The 17270-nt window shown below is 52.7% G+C and overlaps 1 protein-coding gene across 9 annotated transcripts in view; it reads right to left on the reverse strand.

The window, feature by feature from the left end:
* DLG5 (discs large MAGUK scaffold protein 5) overlaps positions 1-17270 on the reverse strand; it is a 108757-nt gene that overhangs the window by 36117 nt on the left and 55370 nt on the right. For 8 of the 9 annotated variants that reach the window (XM_036337228.1, XM_036337227.1, XM_036337225.1 and 5 more), the window contains 4 exons: positions 16070-16232; positions 14067-14210; positions 13217-13400; positions 1069-1328 (listed from right to left, as the gene is read on the reverse strand). In XM_036337228.1, the coding sequence (XP_036193121.1) occupies positions 1069-1328; positions 13217-13400; positions 14067-14210; positions 16070-16232 (751 nt within the window). The remainder of the gene's footprint in view (positions 1-1068; positions 1329-13216; positions 13401-14066; positions 14211-16069; positions 16233-17270) is intronic. The other variant, XM_036337234.1, reaches the window with a different exon arrangement.

Here is a 17270-nt window from a genome sequence, read left to right on the forward strand (position 1 = left end):
TCAAGCATGAAGTTTCAAGTGAGGTCACCCTCCGCACCCCCAGGAGGGAAGTCACGGAGCGCCAGTGCCCGGGACCGGGAATTTTTCTCAGCCTTTACATATATCGAAAGTTGAACTGAGGACTTCACGCCCCTGCTCTACTAGAAACAGTAGCAGATGTCTGCCACGGTCCAGCTCCATGATTATTTTTTTAATGCTGGAATCACAGCATATGAGAGATAGGTGGCCTCATCAGTCATTTAATCCACCTCACTTTACAAATACAGAAAATAAGGAGATGTAGTGGCTGGCCCAAAGGCACCAGGCTAGTGTGAGAGCACAGCTCAGCCCTTCCAAGCCAGGAGGTACCTTCCACGCAGGCAACCCTGCAAGTTAAGAGCCTGCGGATCCAGAGTAGCATTTCTGAAAGTGTGTTCCTTAGAACACCCATCCTGCATGGCGCTCCATTAAAAAAAAGAAGAAAAAAGAATGTTCTTGGATGACTTATGTTCGGGAAACACTGCATTCTGTCCAGTGCTCAGTACCCGCGTGAACGCTCTGAGCAGTCCCGCGTTGCAGACAGCTGAGTCTGTGTGCAACCTGGCAATTCCAAAACCTTTTCATATCCAGAGAACACTTTTCCTAAGAAAGCGGTGAGCGCTCCAGGGAACTGGGATTCTGCAGAAATGTACTTCACAGAATACTGAGACCAGGGCTCACTTCCCTATGGATTAGATACCTTAACAAAAAAAGGAAGACATTCTGGAAGAAATGATGCCTAGGAAAACTAACTTTGCAATTTGATAGGTAAGTGACTGACAGAAGGGAGAGGCTTGTGGGAGCCCTAGGAAACGGGACGGTCAGAACACCCCAAAGTTGTTCAAGAGAGGAAGAACTTCTCCCAGGACACACAGAGTGTCAAGAAAACGTTTCCCGGAAATGAGCACTTTTTGCTTGAAAAAGCACAACGGCTGTGCTGCTTTCACTCTTGGGAAGCCTCTGGGAGCCTCACAGATAACCACACGCCCCAGAGGACAGTGCCCCCGAGCACAGAAGGTGCCGTTCTCCGCCCTCGGGGCCTCCCCCTACCTCCGCAGGGAGAGGGCGCACTGGTGCTGCAGCTGGATGGCCGTGTCCCTCTGCTGGGTCAGCATGTCCGTCTGCTTCAGCAGGCGCTGGTTCTCCTCCTCCAGCTGCTCCAGGCGGCTCAGGTCCGAGTTGTGGATGGCAACCTTCTCGCTGTACCTCTTCCGCAGGGCGTCGTAGTCCTTTTTGACCACCTCCAGCTTGTCCATGGCCGTGTCGTACAGCTTGCTGAGGATTTCCGATGACCCGTTGTGCTTCAACACCTGGGGCCAGAGAGTCACACTCATCACGGGGCTGGGGGCAGGAGGAAGGGCAGGCTGATAGGAGGAAGATTGCAGACTGCAATGCGGGACTTCGCAGAGCCTTCACTCTGGCACTGAGCACTCTCACCTCCCGGCGCTGGGGGTAGAACTGCTGACCAGGGAGGAGGCCCCAGGCGTCTCAGGTGACTCCACAGCCCTGCAGTCACACTGGGTGACTCATTCGTTCCTACGCATTTGGTAAATGGTGTGCTGAAGGGAGCTACCCGGCAGGCCTAACTTCTCTCCTTAGAAAGGCTGCTTGCAGGTCCACCCGTGGCTGGTGCAGGGAACCTGGGTGGCAGAGTTCCCTACACTGATACAGAACTTCCCCCAAGTGACAAGGGGGACTTCCCGTGCCTGGAGCAGGTGAACAGTGTGGCTTAGGTTGAGCACCTGCTTTCTCTGGGAGTCTGAAGTCTGAGCACAGGCGAGGCAGCGGTGCCTCCGGGGCCAGCCCCCAGGAAAAACCCTGGGCCGGGAGCCGCTCGGGGCTTCCCTAACACCACTCCACACGCGCTGTCCCGACTCGGTGCCGGGGCCCTGAGCATGTCCTGGGACCTGCACTGGTTTCCTCTGGACTTCGCCCCACGCACCTCTGTCTTTGCTGAGTTTGTGTTGTGTCCTTCCACTGAAATAAACATTAGCTGCGAGTAGGATTATATGCTGAGTCCTCCTAGACCAGGGGTGGGCAAACTTTTTGACTCGAGGGCCACAATGGGTTCTTAAACTGGACCAGAGGGCCGGAACAAAAGCATGGATGGAGTGTTTGTGTGAACTAATATAAATTCAAAGTAAACATCATTACATAAAAGGGTACAGTCTTTTTTTTTTTTTTTAGTTGTATTCATTTCAAATGGGCCGGATCCAGCCTGCGGGCCATAGTTTGCCCACCGCTGTCCTAGACCCATGGTCGGCAAACCACGGCTCGCGAGCCACATGCGGCTCTTTGGCCCCTTGAGTGTGGCTCTTCCACAAAATACCACGTGGGGATGCGCACGTACAGTGCGATTGAAAACTTCGTGGCCCATGCGCAGAAGTCGGTATTTTGTGGAAGGGCCACGCTCAAGGGGCCAAAGAGCCGCACGTGGCTCGCAAGCCGCAGTTTGCCGAGCCATAGTTTGCCAACCACTGTCCTAAACAATCACCAAACCTGGGGACCACCAGGTCTGAGAACCCCCAACACCAGCACCTGACATGTTCTAGAATCTAGACGCTGGTGATGCCAGACACAACACATACAATTGCGGCTTGTGTCCCTCAAATCCTGAAGGAGGATATAAATGCATAGGTGGACAGACAGAGATAAGTAGACAGATAGAAAGGAAGAGAGATAGACCAAATAAAGTAACTTCCTAGCATAATAAGAGCCATCAAGAAAATAACGAATAAAGTAGGCTAATGAGCAGGAGAGGCTTTGGGAGCAGGTGTGAGAGAGGCGAAGGCCTGAGGAGGTCAATCTAAGAAGGTGATGCAAACGAAGAGCAGCAGCCCAGAGCTCGCCTGGCAGAGGGGTGAGCAGCACAAGGGCCCTGCGGCAGGAACGCACAGCATGTTCTAGGCACAAAGAGAAGGGCAGGACAGAGCGAGGGCAGAGCGAGGGCAGAGCGAGGGCAGAGCGAGGGGAGCCAGTGCACAGGGAGCAGTGGGTTCAAAGGGATCCTGACGGCTGCACGGCTTCAAGGCTCACAGCCAAAACGATGTCCTGAGGGAGAGGGGAGCCCTGGGAAGTTTTAAGCAAGAGAGCAATCACAGGTCCGCTCGGGGCACTGCTCTAGAGAAGCAAACAAGAAGATGACTCAGGAGGCCGTCAGGGGCCTGCAGGCCGCTGAGGTCAGGGGAGCTGCTGGCACTGGCACGTCACTCCACCTCCCGGCTTTCGGTTTCCTTACTCCTCAAATGACAGGTCTGAACCAGAAAAGCCTGCTCAACCGTGCCAGCTCCAACAGTCCAGGCCCCGCCTGGCCCCTCCGCGTGGACCCCGGGTGATCAGAGCTCGGCGGCCGGAGAACCAGAACCTGGAGCTCCCGCACTCAGGCACGAGGGCCTCCTCTTACTGTGCTCCGCCTCATGCGCATCACAGTGGTGCGTTTTCTTACAAACTGAAGGCAGCACCCTTGCGGGCAAAGAGACACGGCTCCCGGTACTGCGGTGATCTGATCGGTACTGCGGTGATCTGATCGGGAACAGGACCTGCGATATCTCCGAGCTACCCTGGGCAGGGTCAGCCTCCATGAATACGATTCGCAGGAAGGGTTCATGAGCGACCAGCACCACCCGAGGCAGGAACAGGAGCGTGTCCCTGGGACACTAAGCATTAGCTCTGGGACTGCAGACTCGCGCAGAGGAGGGGAACCTCAGGGAGCAGCTCATGCGGGGCTTTTAGTCTTTTTCCTTTTTTAAAAAGAAAGGAAGGTAGGGAGGGAGGCAGGGAGGGAGGGGAGAGGGAGGCAGGGAGGGAGGGGGGGAGGGAGGGGGGAGGGAGGGGGGAGGGAGGCAGGGAGGGAGGGGGGAGGGAGGGGGGAGGGAGGGGGGAGGGAGGGAATCTTACAAAGACACCAAAATCCAAAACTCCTCAGTAAGAGGTCCCCTGCCAGGTACAATCCCCGCCGCTCTGCACGGATGGCTTGCTGCTGCAGAAGGACCCACACGAGAAACAGCCGGGAAAACCACTCCACCCGCTAAAGCCCTTTCTTAAAACAACCAGTGAGTCTCTTCCACACACACAGAAAGGCACAGCTAATAAAGGAACAAAGTTCTAAGTACCCACCACTTAGCTCTAATCTCAACATCGCGTCGTCTGTGTCAAATTGATTTTCAAATACAACATTACTGGTGTTGCCAAAGCCCCCAGTACATCCTGCTCATCCCATCGCCCTCTCCTCCCCCCGCAAGGAATCGCTCCCCTAAACTCGCTGCCGGCCATCTCCACGCGGGCACAGTTATCTGTGCTTCTCTAAGGGCATCGTGTGCCCTTCCTTTACTTAACGTTGCCCCTGAGACTGAGTGGAGTGACGCAGGCAGCATCTCACCGTATGAAACCAGTCTCCCTTTTCCGTCTGATGAACATCCACATTGTCTCATTCATTTTTTTTTTTGGGGGGGGGGTTCTGTGGGGTTTGGGCTGTTATGAATGATACTGCCTGAACACTGCTGCACTGTCTGCTCTCCCACACCTGAGGGGTCTCCCTCTAGCAGCAGAGCGGCCCCGATACCATGTCGTGACACGGACTTTTTCACACCTTCTGGACAGTATCACATTGTCTACCACCGTAGGATCTACCAGCTGTGGGCAAAGTTCCGAGCGTCACCGTCCTCAACACACCCTCGCCAAGATGTCATACTTTCAGTTTTTCTTTTCGTTCTTAATTGTGATAAACTACACATAGAACTGTCTTAACCATTTTCCACATTTTTAAGGGCACATGTCAGTAGTGTTATGTATAGTCACATTGTTGTGCAACCAGTTTCCAGAACTTTTCATCTTGCAAAACTGAAACTCCAGGCCCATGAAACAACTCCCCTCCTCCCCTCCCCACAGCCGGGAAACCACCACTCCCCTCTCCGTTTCCATGAACCTGACTACTACAGGCACACCTCACATCAACGCAATCATGCACTATCCGTCTTTCTGGGACTGGCTGATTCCATTCAGCATAATGTCCCCAGGGCTCATCCGTGCTGAAGTATGTGACAGGATTCCCTTCCTCTGGAAAGACAATATTCCACTGCATGTGTGTAGTGAGTGCGTTTTGTTTTTCATTCATCGACAAGGACTCCTGGGCTGCTTCCACCTCTTGGCTACTGTGAAGCAGTCAGATGCTTTGAAGTATTGCCAATCTCATGGGCACACAAAAAAGATTTCTTTTTTTTAACTTACATTCTGATGGCTAAAAAGACAGAGCAGCCTCCTTATGTTTATTAACTATACACATTTTCTCTACCTCTCTTCTTCTTCTTTTTTTTTTTTTTTTTTTGGTAGAATTTATTTTTCAATTCCAGGTCCTGATTCTTTCCTAGTTATATTTATTACAAATATCTTCTTCCAATATGTGGCTCTTAAATTTTCTTGTAGTACCTTCACTATACTAAACTTCCACATTTTAACACTGTAAAAACTATCAATCATTTCCATTATGGTTTGTGCTTTGGCAGTGTTTTTCGTTTTTTTTTTAAATATATTTTATTGATTTCAGAGAAGAAGGGAGAGGGGGAGAGAGCTAGGGAAACATCAATGATGAGAGAGAATCACTGATCGGCTGCCTCCTGCATGCCCACACTGGAGACTGAGCCTGCAACCTGGGAATGTGCCCTGGCTGGGAATTGAACGATGACCTCCTGGTTCATAGGTCAACGCTCAATAACTGAGCCACGTCGGGCAGTTTTATTTCAAAAGTTCTTTCCTTCCTACCTTGAGACCAGGAAGGTATTCTATTATTTTTATTAAAGCATTAGTTTACTTTTTACATTTAAACCCCTGAACTACGTGGAATATATTTTTGTGTATGGTTTGAGATGGAAATACAACATTATTCTTTCCATGTGTCCCAGACAAATGAGAACTGGGCCCCTGAGTGTAGGACAAAGTGAGACACCTGAACCTGTCTGAGCGCAGGCAGTGACGGCTGGAGGACACTGGGGACATCGTCTGACACAGTGCCCATCACTGAGCGACGAGGAGGGCGCCCAGGGGATGTGCCCACACGTGCCCAGGACACACGGAGCCAGTGGCGAGCTCTCCTGATTTCCAGGTTAACCAGTGCCTTCTACTCACATCTGGACAGTCCAGCTTCCAGGACAGATTGCCCTGACTTGTGGGCAGGACTTGAATGTTTCAATTAAAAATCATTTCCACAGGCCTGAGTGGCCCAGTGGTTGAGCACTGACCCAAGAACTCAGAGGTCACCAGTTCGATTCCCAGTCAGGGCACATGCCCGGGCTGCAGGCTCAACCCCTAGTAGGAGGCGTACAGGAGGCAGTCGATTGATGACTCCCTGTCATCAATGATGTTTCTATCTCTCCCTCCTTCTCTCTTCCTCTCTGACATCAATAAATATATATATATATACACACACACACACACACACACATATATATTTAAGTCATTTTAAATTTTTTACTCTCTAAATATCCCCTAAGCCAGGTGAGAACCCCAATGTCTCCAAAGGAGTCAAGTGGTTTGCTGCAGAACAAAGGCACTGCTGCCATTCCCGGAGTTCCCACAAGGTGGCAGCCCTGCGCACACCAGGCAAATGCTCTCCAGCAGTCCCACTTTGCAAGCTTCATTAAAAACAAATTTTAAAGGCGGCCTTGAAATGATACAGACACTGATCGGGCGTTAGCCAGCAGAGCCCACCCCACCTCCACGATAGAATTCGCGATCACACCTCAGCTTGACCTTCATGGGGAAATAGTCCCCAAAATGCCCTAACCACGAGGAGCTTGGACCTTGCTGCATGGCAACCCAGTAAAGCACCAGGGCAGGTGAGTCACCAGATCCCAGTGAGATGGGATTGGTCACGGAAAATCCCAGAACAGACCCAGGGATCCCCTCTGAGGCTTACCCTACCTGTGATAACATGGTGGGATCCAGGACCTGGGGGGCCAGGGGAATCAGGTGGAAACTGCAGGAAAAGGCCTTGCCTGAGGGCTTGCCTATTGTGAGCTGAGAACTACCTTCCCCAACGGCTGACCTCTAGCTCTCACCCAGCCAGGAGTCCTGCAGAATAACCCTGTCCCACAGAACAGCATCCACAGATTCTAAGAGTCTCCTGGGCCCCAAACACGTCTCAACTTTTCTCTAGAAGAGGCCTCAGGACATGCCTGTGCCAAGGTAATCGAACGCATCTGAAGAAATTTGGGGAAAGCACAGCCAAAGTTAACTCCAGAGAATTCAAAAAACTATCCCATTAGTCTAGAATTTTTTCCGTTTTATCATTAGACTAGAGGCCCGATGCACGAAATTTGTGCAAGAGGCTTGGCCCTCACAGCTGCAGGGGCTTGCTTGGCCCTCGCAGCCCCGGCTTCGTCCAGAAGGTCGTTTGGCTGTCCAGTCTAATTAGCATATTACGCTTCTATTATTATAGATTATGTTCACAGTAAGAACTGCACATGAGCACGCATACATACACACACACACACACACACACACACACACACACACACACACAACAATCCAATGCTCAGCTTCCCAGCCAAGGCTATACTGGAAGTCCAAATGAGGGAGAATTGAAACTGGGCCCAGAATTCTCAAACGAGAATGCAGTGAACGTCTCGTCTCGGGCAGGCAGCAGTCTAGAGAGGCCTGCCCTCCAGACGTGCGGAAGGGGCCTGGGAGGCGGGGACAGCAGTGTCACCAGGGAGGCACAGAGCCAGGGTCTGGGTCCATCCATGCGGCTGCAGCCGGAGCCTGAGCTGAGTGGCTTCCCACAGGAAGGCCACACAACTGCCCTACCCTGGTCAGAAACGTGTTTTCTCTGGGGTTCTCTTTGAGGCTGTGAAACTCCTTTCCTGGGATATCTGGAAAAAGTTAACTTTCATGAATCACCAAAGAAGAAAGTATATTTAAAGGCAGGGGTCGGAGCCAGGAAGTGCAGAGAGAAGTCTCCTGAGGCCTTATACGTTTCCCAAGTAAATTGGCAGAACATACTGGTAAAGAACAGCAGTGCTCTGGACCCTGCAACTTTACCTCTAAGAATCAAATTTTATCACACATGCACAGGGAACGTAAGGACATATGTAAGTGTGTCACCAAAAAAAGCATTTGTAATAGGGAAAAGCAGACAGCCATTCTCAACACATGCAGAGGGGGCTAATAAATTATTGACAACTAAACTGTATAATAGCTTGTTGGATGTTCCAAATTTACAGAAAATATAAGGAGACCTATATATTGTGTCCCCAGGGATGTGTGCCAGCGGTTCAGAGAGGACGGTCAACGCCAGGGGGAGCCTGGGGTGGAGGGCACTGCACTGCTGTCAGAGGTTCTCTCCTTTTCTCACCAAAGCATATGCATTGCTGTGGTAAAGTAAACGATGTACAAATACCCTCTGCGTTGCGCCCCCACCCAGGTTCAGCAATCTCAGCCCAGGAGCTATGGACGCTTTTGACCCAAATGAGAATTCAAGTGGTGCATTCTGACTGAGAAGCCCTGGAGATGGCCTTGCCACGCTGCACACATGCATGCGCGCACACACACACACTCGCACTCACACACACACACACACACACACACACACACACACACACACACACCACCTGTCTGCTGCTCTCAAGTGGGAGAGGGCCCAGGCCCCTGCCTGTGGCGCTGCACCCCCACCCCCACCCCCACCCCCACCCAGGGCTGCCTCATTTCCTCGGAGATAAATCATGAAGAGGGCTGGGAGCCCCACAAATCCCTCAAGCAAACAAGCAAGTCAAACAGCACCATTTACCCCGCAAGGGCCTCTTCAAGTGAACAAGGCGTGGGAGGAACCAGGCAACAAAACCGGCCTTGTCCAGCAAGGGCAACCTTTGCCCCCAGGCCCGTGGGGAGGAAACCTGGGCCTCCCGTGTTCCCTGCTTCCTCCGCTGCTGACCTACCAGGGCCGGAGCTCTGCTTAGCCAGGCCCCTACCCCGGACCCGGTCCAGGTGAGAAGGCCCAGGCCGGGGGCAGCAGGTGGCCTGGCAGCTCGGAGATCCACCCCCAGCCGTGCCTCCTGTCCTGGTGGGGTCCTGGTGGCTCATGGTAAGGGCACCAGTCCCGCTGAACGGAACTGGGAAAACTCAGTGACCACTCTAATAAACTATCCCTCCCAGGGTCACAGCTGTGGGAAAAGAAAGGAGAACAGGGATGGAGGAGGGGTGGGGGGGACCTTCCCTGCCATTTGTGGGAAGAGCAAGAAAGCGGGGGGGGGGGGGGGGGGAACGTTCATCTCAGGCTGGCTGTCTGCACAGCCATCAAAGGCCTGAGGGAAAACAGGGATCGGGAGGCAAGGACATTTTGGCCTCATGAGGGCTGATTTCTTTCTTTTTTTTATGACAAGGTGATAACTGGAGTCTTATTTTGAGATATAATTCACATACCATACAATTCCCCCTTTAAGTGCCCAATTCAGTGGTTTTGGGGACAGTCACAAAGTTGTGCAGCAACTACCACTAACCAATTCCAGAACATTTCATCACCCCAAAGGGAAACCGTCCCCTTAGCAGACACTCCATCCTCCCCTCCCTCAGCCTCTGTCCCCACAGATTTCCCTGTTCCGGACACTTCCTGTGAATGGACTCATATCATACATGGACTTGATCTGTGACTGGCCCTGTGCCTGACTCCCCACAGCAGTCATCCTGACCCGCCTCACGCACGGGGTTTCTGCAGAGGACTCCGGTTGGGGTAAAATGGTTTGCCTCTGAACAACTGAAAATGCACCGTCTTAACCCTTTGCGATAGGAAGCTCTGTGGACACGCAGGGAAACTCAATGCACTCAGCCTGGCACTAACCATGGGCTGGCACCGCACTTTCTCCTTGTGCCTCCCTTCGTCCCTAAAGCAGTGCTCCCCTAGCACGGCCCACCCCGGTCCTGGTTCTGGAACTGTTAGAGGGACAGAAGGAAAGAGGCAGGCAGTGGAGTCTCGGGGCTGGGGGGGCGGCCAGCAGGGAAGGCTCCATCAGGGCTACCAACTCCCGCCCAGTCCCCTGATCAGAGGGCTCACGAAGACATGGGATAAGCCCGAGTACATCGCCTCGGGCCCCTCCCTGAGCCTGCACTGGGAACTCCACGTAAGACTTCAACAAAGACCACAGAAAGAAAGTCAACCACAGAAGCCAGTTCTTCGACAGTTTAAATGGGGAAATCCCGAAAACAGCCCAGGAGCCCGTCAGCAAGGGGCCTGGTTGAAGCAATCACAGTGCGTCTCTGTGGCTCAATGCTCTGCAGCCATGACAAACTGGGACGTGGGCTTTGTCCTGAAGCAGGACGGTGCTCACGCTATATATTCAGCCATAAAAATGCCACAACATAACGGACGCGTGGTTCCAGTTTGTGAACTAACCTGACAAGATACAAGGCTCTGTGCACACATGAAAACCTCAAACTTCCCACTGGCAGTGTGCTCAACGTAGTTAGTTCTTGGGAGTCAGACAACGGGAGGAATTCTACCTTTTATTTTTAAAACGCCTGTATTGTTTGATTCTTTTATTAGTAAAATGCATATTAATTTTGCAATTAAAAAGGTAGTATAAAAATGAAAAGAAAGTCCTGCCCTTCCCCTTTCTGAACAATTTGACCTTTGGACCTGACAGCCATGAGTGAGGCCGAGCAGGACCTGGAGATACAGTTGGTGTGTGGCTCTTGTGGAGCCCAGAGAGGGCGTCAGAGCCGGCACAGGATGAGGAAGGACCTGCGCAGGTGAGGCTGGGGGAGGGAATGCACAGAACATGGGAGCCCAAAAGGGTAAGAAGGGAACGAGTGGGAAGGGAGCTAGGGAGGAGATGGGATGAGGGTACACAGTGGGGCTGACCAAGTAACAGATTAAGAACAATAGGAACCAGCCGTGGCCGATGATGCTAAATGATTAGCGTGTCGGCCTGCACACTGATGGGTCACAGGTTTGATTCAAGGGCACATACCTGACCAGGGTTGCAGGTTCGATCCCCAGCCCCAATCAGGGTATCTGCGGGAGGCAACTCACATTAATGTCTCTCTCCCATCGATGTTTCTCTCTCTCCTCTCTCTCTCTCTCTTTTACTCTCTCTAAAAATCAATAGAAAAAAAATATCCTCAGGTGAGGATTAACAAAAAAATAAAACCAAAAAAAAATAAAAAGCCCCACACAGTAACAGGAACCAAGTTTCACACTGCTGTAAAAGTGAATTACAAAAAATGGGACGAGTAAAAGAATGAGCCCTGTGGTGTTGCAGTATTGGACTGGAACTGAAAGTGTTAGTGTGAACTCCTGTTTTCCACATATATGTTACCTATTGAAGATACAGACACATAAGGGATAGAGAGAGGTTTGAGTGTGGGGGTGCAGGGGTGTCCACAGACATTCCCTACTCTGTCCACTGAGAGGCCCTGGGAGCAGTGATACCCCAGTAGCTATGAATACACCCAGCATTCAGACCTTGCTGCTAAATACCATTCTCCACTAAAAGGGATGAAGGCTCTTTGAAGAAATGGCTGATTTTCCAGGACAAGGGCAGGGAAATTATAAAATGGGCTTGGAACACCTTGTGCCAGGGAGCAAGGAAGCACTCAGAGTGAGGAGGACATGACAAAACGACGGAGAAGCAACCCTGAGGGGCTCCTGCTGGCCACAGTGGACGATAACCCGCTGAATAAAGCACCAACCACGAGTCAGTAGGTAGGTAGGTAGGTAAGTAAACAAAAGGAAAACACGTAACTTCACAGGAGAGAAGCCTGGGGACACCACCTTAGTCACGTGACCGAAGTGAACCTCATCAGTAACAGGCCCATCAAGCAAAGTCCCAATCAGCAGGATGCAAAGAGAAGAAGGCAGCATCACGACCATGACAGTCCTGCCTAAGATGCTCAAAGGGTATCAAACAGTGAGGACTGCCAAAATCCAGGTGGAGGGACAGCCTACAGAATAACCAACTGGCTTATAATCTTCCCAAGCATCAAGGTCATGCAGGTCAAAGCCAAGGAACTGTTCCCAATTTAAAAAGACCAAAGAGACGTGGGGAATGGACGCAATGCTTTATTCTGAACAGGGTCCTTTTCCTGTTACAGACACTACTGAGACAATTAGCAAAATGTGAAGGGGTCTGCTGACCCGGTGGTAGTATGTACACTACCTTCCCGATGGTGCCCATGTGGCTGCTGTATGGAACATCCTTGCTTGTCAGAAGTACACGTGAGCGCGCTCAGGGCTGATGGGGCATCAGGGTGGCAACTTACTCTTGAATGATAAGGGGGAAAATTCTCTGCACTGTACTTAAAACGCTTTTGTAAATAGGTAAAAGTTTCACAATTTTAAAATGTTTCATTATAAATGAAAAAGCAAAGAAGATAATGTCATGCTCCGTTATCCGATGAGTTCAGGTTGTGCCAAACTGTGCTGAGCAAGCCCAGCAGTCCTGCTTTGTCTCAGGGAGCCATCAATGATTCTAATGGGGACGGGACTTTCTACCTATTCAGACCCAGGCTGCAGCGCTTGGGCAACACTCTGCCTCCTCCTGGGCTTGCCTTCCGACCCCACACGGCCAACCATCTGTGGACACAGCACATGCCACCAGCCCTGCCATGTCCCTGGACAGCCGGGCAGTTCCGAGAGGAGAAGGGGCCACCATCACTCACAGGAAGCCAGGCTCTGACTGGTCTGCCCCTCATGCCTTTGTCCACACGAAACACGAGCTGAGCAAAGCAAAGACACTAACTTGTAGTGCCGAGAGCAGCAAGAGCAACAGGACACACGCCCACCAAAATACCGATGATAAGCACTCCATCTCGTTTGCACAGGGCTCTAAAGTTTCCGAGCTTCTCCAACTGCAATCTCATGGGATCCGTACAGAGGAAAGAAGCTGCGGCCCCCCAGCCCCCAGCCCCAGAGTAAGTCTAATTCCCAGTACACACTGCATAGCACCTCCTTCTTGGTAACCCTTGCAACATTTGTAATGATTATTACAAATGATTATGGGATTATTTTATTAACATGTGTCTCCTCCAGGGGACTGCAGAGTCCAGAGAGCAAGGCCTGAGTGTCTGCTCACAGATCCCAGGGCTTCACATGAGGCGAACCCTCCAGAAATACTTGCTAAATTATCAGGGGGGTGGATGGATGAGTGGCTGGAGGGGTAGGTGGTAAGCGACCTGGACCTGCACCCAGCACCCAGCACCCGGCCCGCTCTACCTGCTGCTGCTGGGCCCGGAGGTCGCCAATCTCCTTCTGGTCCTCCTCGTGGAGCCGCTTCATGTCCTCCCAGGACTGCTGCAGCAGGTTCCGCTCCCGCAGCAGCTGCCCGTTCTCCCGCCGCAGCGTGTCCACGTCGTCCTTCAGCTGGGTCTGGTCACTCAGGAGCCGGCTGTGGAGTGTGCTGAAACCCCCCCACAGTGAGCCCCAGACAGCCTCCACCCCCACCCCAGGCATCACCAGCCCCTCCTGGGTCCCATCCACCAATACACCAGCCGGGAACCACAGAAGCTGGGTGCCCAGCGCTCAGGGGCGGGCAAAAGCCTGCTGTCAGCCCGATGCCAGAAGGACCCAGACCACTTGTTAAAAACCTGACACCAACAAGGGTGCATAGACAAGGGGGCTACCTGGGACAGACCTGGCACCACCACGTACTGAGGTACCTGGGCCTGAGCAAGTATCAGCAGGTGGGCAGGCAAGTACCCTCAGAGGGGCACCAGGAGACCAGAGGGGAGCATGCTGCATCTGCCTCTCCTGTGGCAGGAGCCGCAACAAAGCCCTGGATAGCAACCCAGAATCCCAGGGATCTGTCCGGCCCCCCGTCTCCCATTCTCCGTCACTGCTGACCCACCCTGCTTCTGAGGCTGCAACAGATGGTATGAAAGGTTAAAAGCCTCACTCTGTGCTTGGGGAAACTGAGGCACAAACCCACTTGCTGAAGGCACACTGCTGGCCTCATGGAAGAGGCAGGACTAGAACCAGGAGGCCTGGCTCCAAGTCCAGAAATGAGGAAGGGTAAGAGGCAGCCATTCGTGGATGCCAGAGCCCTTGCCAGGCAGGCCCCACTCACTGGTAGAAGTCGGTCTCCTTGGCCACTTCCTCACACCTCTTCAAGGCATTGGTGTGCTGGTTCTGCAGACTCTGCAGGTCCGACATGGCCCGCACACACTGGATCTTCAGCCTCTCGTAGTCAGGATTCAGCCTGTGGTAGGGCCTGGCCCAGACAGCAAACGGCACCGTGAACACACTGACAAGGAATGTCTCTTCCCCCAGAAGCCGTGTCCTAGGTCACCCCAGCAGAGTGGTTCCCAAATACCAGTCTCCTACGCACCACAACCACCAGGATGCGTGTCAAGCTCAGATGGCCCGGCTACACACAGGCCAACAGAATGAGAATCCCCAGGATGGAGGGGCCCTCAGCTACTTGAGCGCCCTGCATGGGCCTGAAGAGCTGAGAATGGACCATCTAGGACAGTGGTTCTCAACCTGTGGGTCGCGACCCCTTTGGAGGTCGGACGACCCTTTCACAGGAGTCGCCTAAGACCATCTTGCATATCAGATATTTACAGTACGATTCATAACAGTAGCAACATGACAGTTATGAAGTAGAAACGAAAATAATTTTATGGTTGGGTCACAACATAAGGAACTGTATTTAAAGGGCCAGAAGGTTGACAATGGACATAAGACACTGGGAGATAGGGGAGGCTAGGGGACTGTCAAGGGCGAGGGGGGAAAAAGGACACATATGTAATACCCTTTGCAATACTTTAAGCAATAAAAAAAAAAGGAAAAAAAAAAAGAAGGTTGAGAACCACTGATCTAGAAGCTTCTGGGAGACCTTGTGACAGGCCTATGCACACAGTGGGTACACCAGAAACCTATGATGAGGTTTCTTCTCTCTTTAGACCAGTGATTCTCAATCTTGGGTATACATTAAAATCCCAGGCCAACTATATCAGCACCCCGGGATGGGAATCAGACATCAGATTTTTTTTTAACTTTCCAATGGATTCCAACGTGCAGCCAAAGCTGAGAAAACTGGCAGGGTGCAGTGGTTCTCAAAGTGAGGTTCCTGGTCCTGCAGCATTGATAACCTGGGAACTTGTTAGAAATGCAAACTGTCAGGCCAGCCCCAGACCTCCTGGATCAGACACTAGGGAGGGCAGGCTCACTAGCAATCTGTGCTTCAACAGTAAGGCCTCCGGGACTGCAGTGCTTACTCGAGTTTGAGAAGCCCTGCCCTAGAGCAGACATCAGCAACCCTTTTCTGTAAAGGACCACACTCTAGACTTGGCTGGCCACACGGTTGCTGTGGAACCACACACTCTGCCTCGTCAGCATGAAAGTAGCCGTGGACCACATGCACGCTGGCGCACCGTGTCCTCACTGCCCTGCCTTTGTGCCATCTGATTGGGGCATGTCCTCATCAGTGCAACCTCAAGGAGCCGGCTTGTAGCCTGATATTCCCCCAAGAGGACTCTTCCTTGGAACGAGGCGCACACTCTGATGCTCTTAAAGGGAAGAAGCTAAACACCAAGAACCCCTCCAGCATCTCCTGGAAGGATAAACCAGTCTGCATCCCTCCTCCTCCATGAAGCCCCTTGGGATCATGCAGGTGAGTAAGGCCTCTCCCTCTGCCCCAACCCTTGAACTGCCCTTTCCTGGCAATAGGAGCAATGAAAGATTTTCTTCAAAACAAAGAAGCCATGTGGGATATATTCTTCCTAATACACATACATGTCAGGGTACAATGAATGTGTTTGCATGCCACATAAAGATCCACCCAATAGGAGGTAAGCTGGGGTCTTCTGGGAGACAGTGGCACATGGACACACACACACACACACACACACACACGACACCACGGTCAGGGGCCAAATGTATGATAGACACACCCACATCTTTCAACCTTCGAGGTGTGTGATTCAAGCCATGGGCTTCAATTTCCATCTGGAAGAAGCAGAACAAGCCTGTGCCCCTTCCCCCTGGAGCTGAGGACCCCCTGGCGGGGAGGGGATGGTGATGGTACCAGGTGGGTGAGTGTTGGGCAGGGGAGCTGGCTGCTCCTACCTCTTGTCAAAGGTCGTCCCGTGAGTGGCGAAGGCCAGGCGCTTCCGCAGTTCGTTCCTCTCCCGAGTCATCAGCCGCAGCTGAATGGAGAGGCTCTCCACCTTCTCATTCACCTGGCGGTCAGTGAGGAGGGGCGGGGGGGACGGTGCCTTCCCGGTGGTTCCTGGCAGGAGGGAAATAACAAAGAGAACTGGCATTTAGGGGAAGTCACCGGGTGCCAGGCTCTGACTTTTGGCTGCACTGCTCATGCCCACCGGCCCTGCCAGTGTATCCTGTGAGCACTGCCCTTCAGAGATGACAACATACGTCGGGGAGTAAGAGATGAAACAAAGACTAGGCCCAGACGGTCCCCAAGCCTCAGCACTCCCCCGCCCGCTCTCCTGGCCCTGGCTGAGCACCCCGAGAACCTCCACCCTTCCCAATCCGCCATGACACCCCCAGGATCCACCGTTTCGGCCCTAATCCTCGCATCCTCCCCTAGTCTGCAAACGATAACTATCACCCATCCCTGGGCATGGAGAGGCCCATCTGAGCCCCGAGCAGAGCAGAAGCCATGGCCTGGGGAGGAAGGTCCAGTTGGAACCCAGTGGAGCTCTGAGGACCAAGGTGACTGGCTCCAAAGCTGGGCCCAAGGGCCGGGTCCCCATCCTCCCCGACCAGGGCTGGACACTTCGTACAGCCCTTTTCCGAGCCATCCAACTGCCTGAAGGACCTGCCCAAACAGCCCAGGTGTGCGGGCTTGGAGGGGCTGTCAGGGAGAGCTGCCCACGGTTAAGTGGGATGTGATGCAGGTAAGTCGGGGGGCTCTGGGGGCCCAGCCCACATCGGGCCCTCGGCACCTGTGCCAGGACGAAAGCGTCCTGAAGGGAACCCCGTACCTCCTGCTATTACTAGGAGCAGTGGCCACTGCCAGCACCTCTGACAAGACCCAAATCCTTTTCTAACAGGACAGCCCTCACTCAAACGTCCGGGAAGGAGATGAGTCCATGCTGCTTTATATTTAACTCTGTCCGTATGTTCACCTGAGACGCCCTCGACCCTCAGGGAGCCAGGAACTCAGGGTCAGGAACTCAGAGCAGCCTTCCCATTTCATGGAGGGACCCAGGAGGCTGCCTCACCCAGGAGCCCTAGAATGTGAGAAGGGCACAGGCATGTCTCTGGCTCTGCCATCCTGACCCCGACACCCCCATGACCCTTGTTG

The sequence above is a fragment of the Myotis myotis genome, unplaced genomic scaffold (assembly GCF_014108235.1).
Source record: "Myotis myotis isolate mMyoMyo1 unplaced genomic scaffold, mMyoMyo1.p scaffold_m19_p_15, whole genome shotgun sequence".
NCBI lineage: Eukaryota > Metazoa > Chordata > Mammalia > Chiroptera > Vespertilionidae > Myotis > Myotis myotis.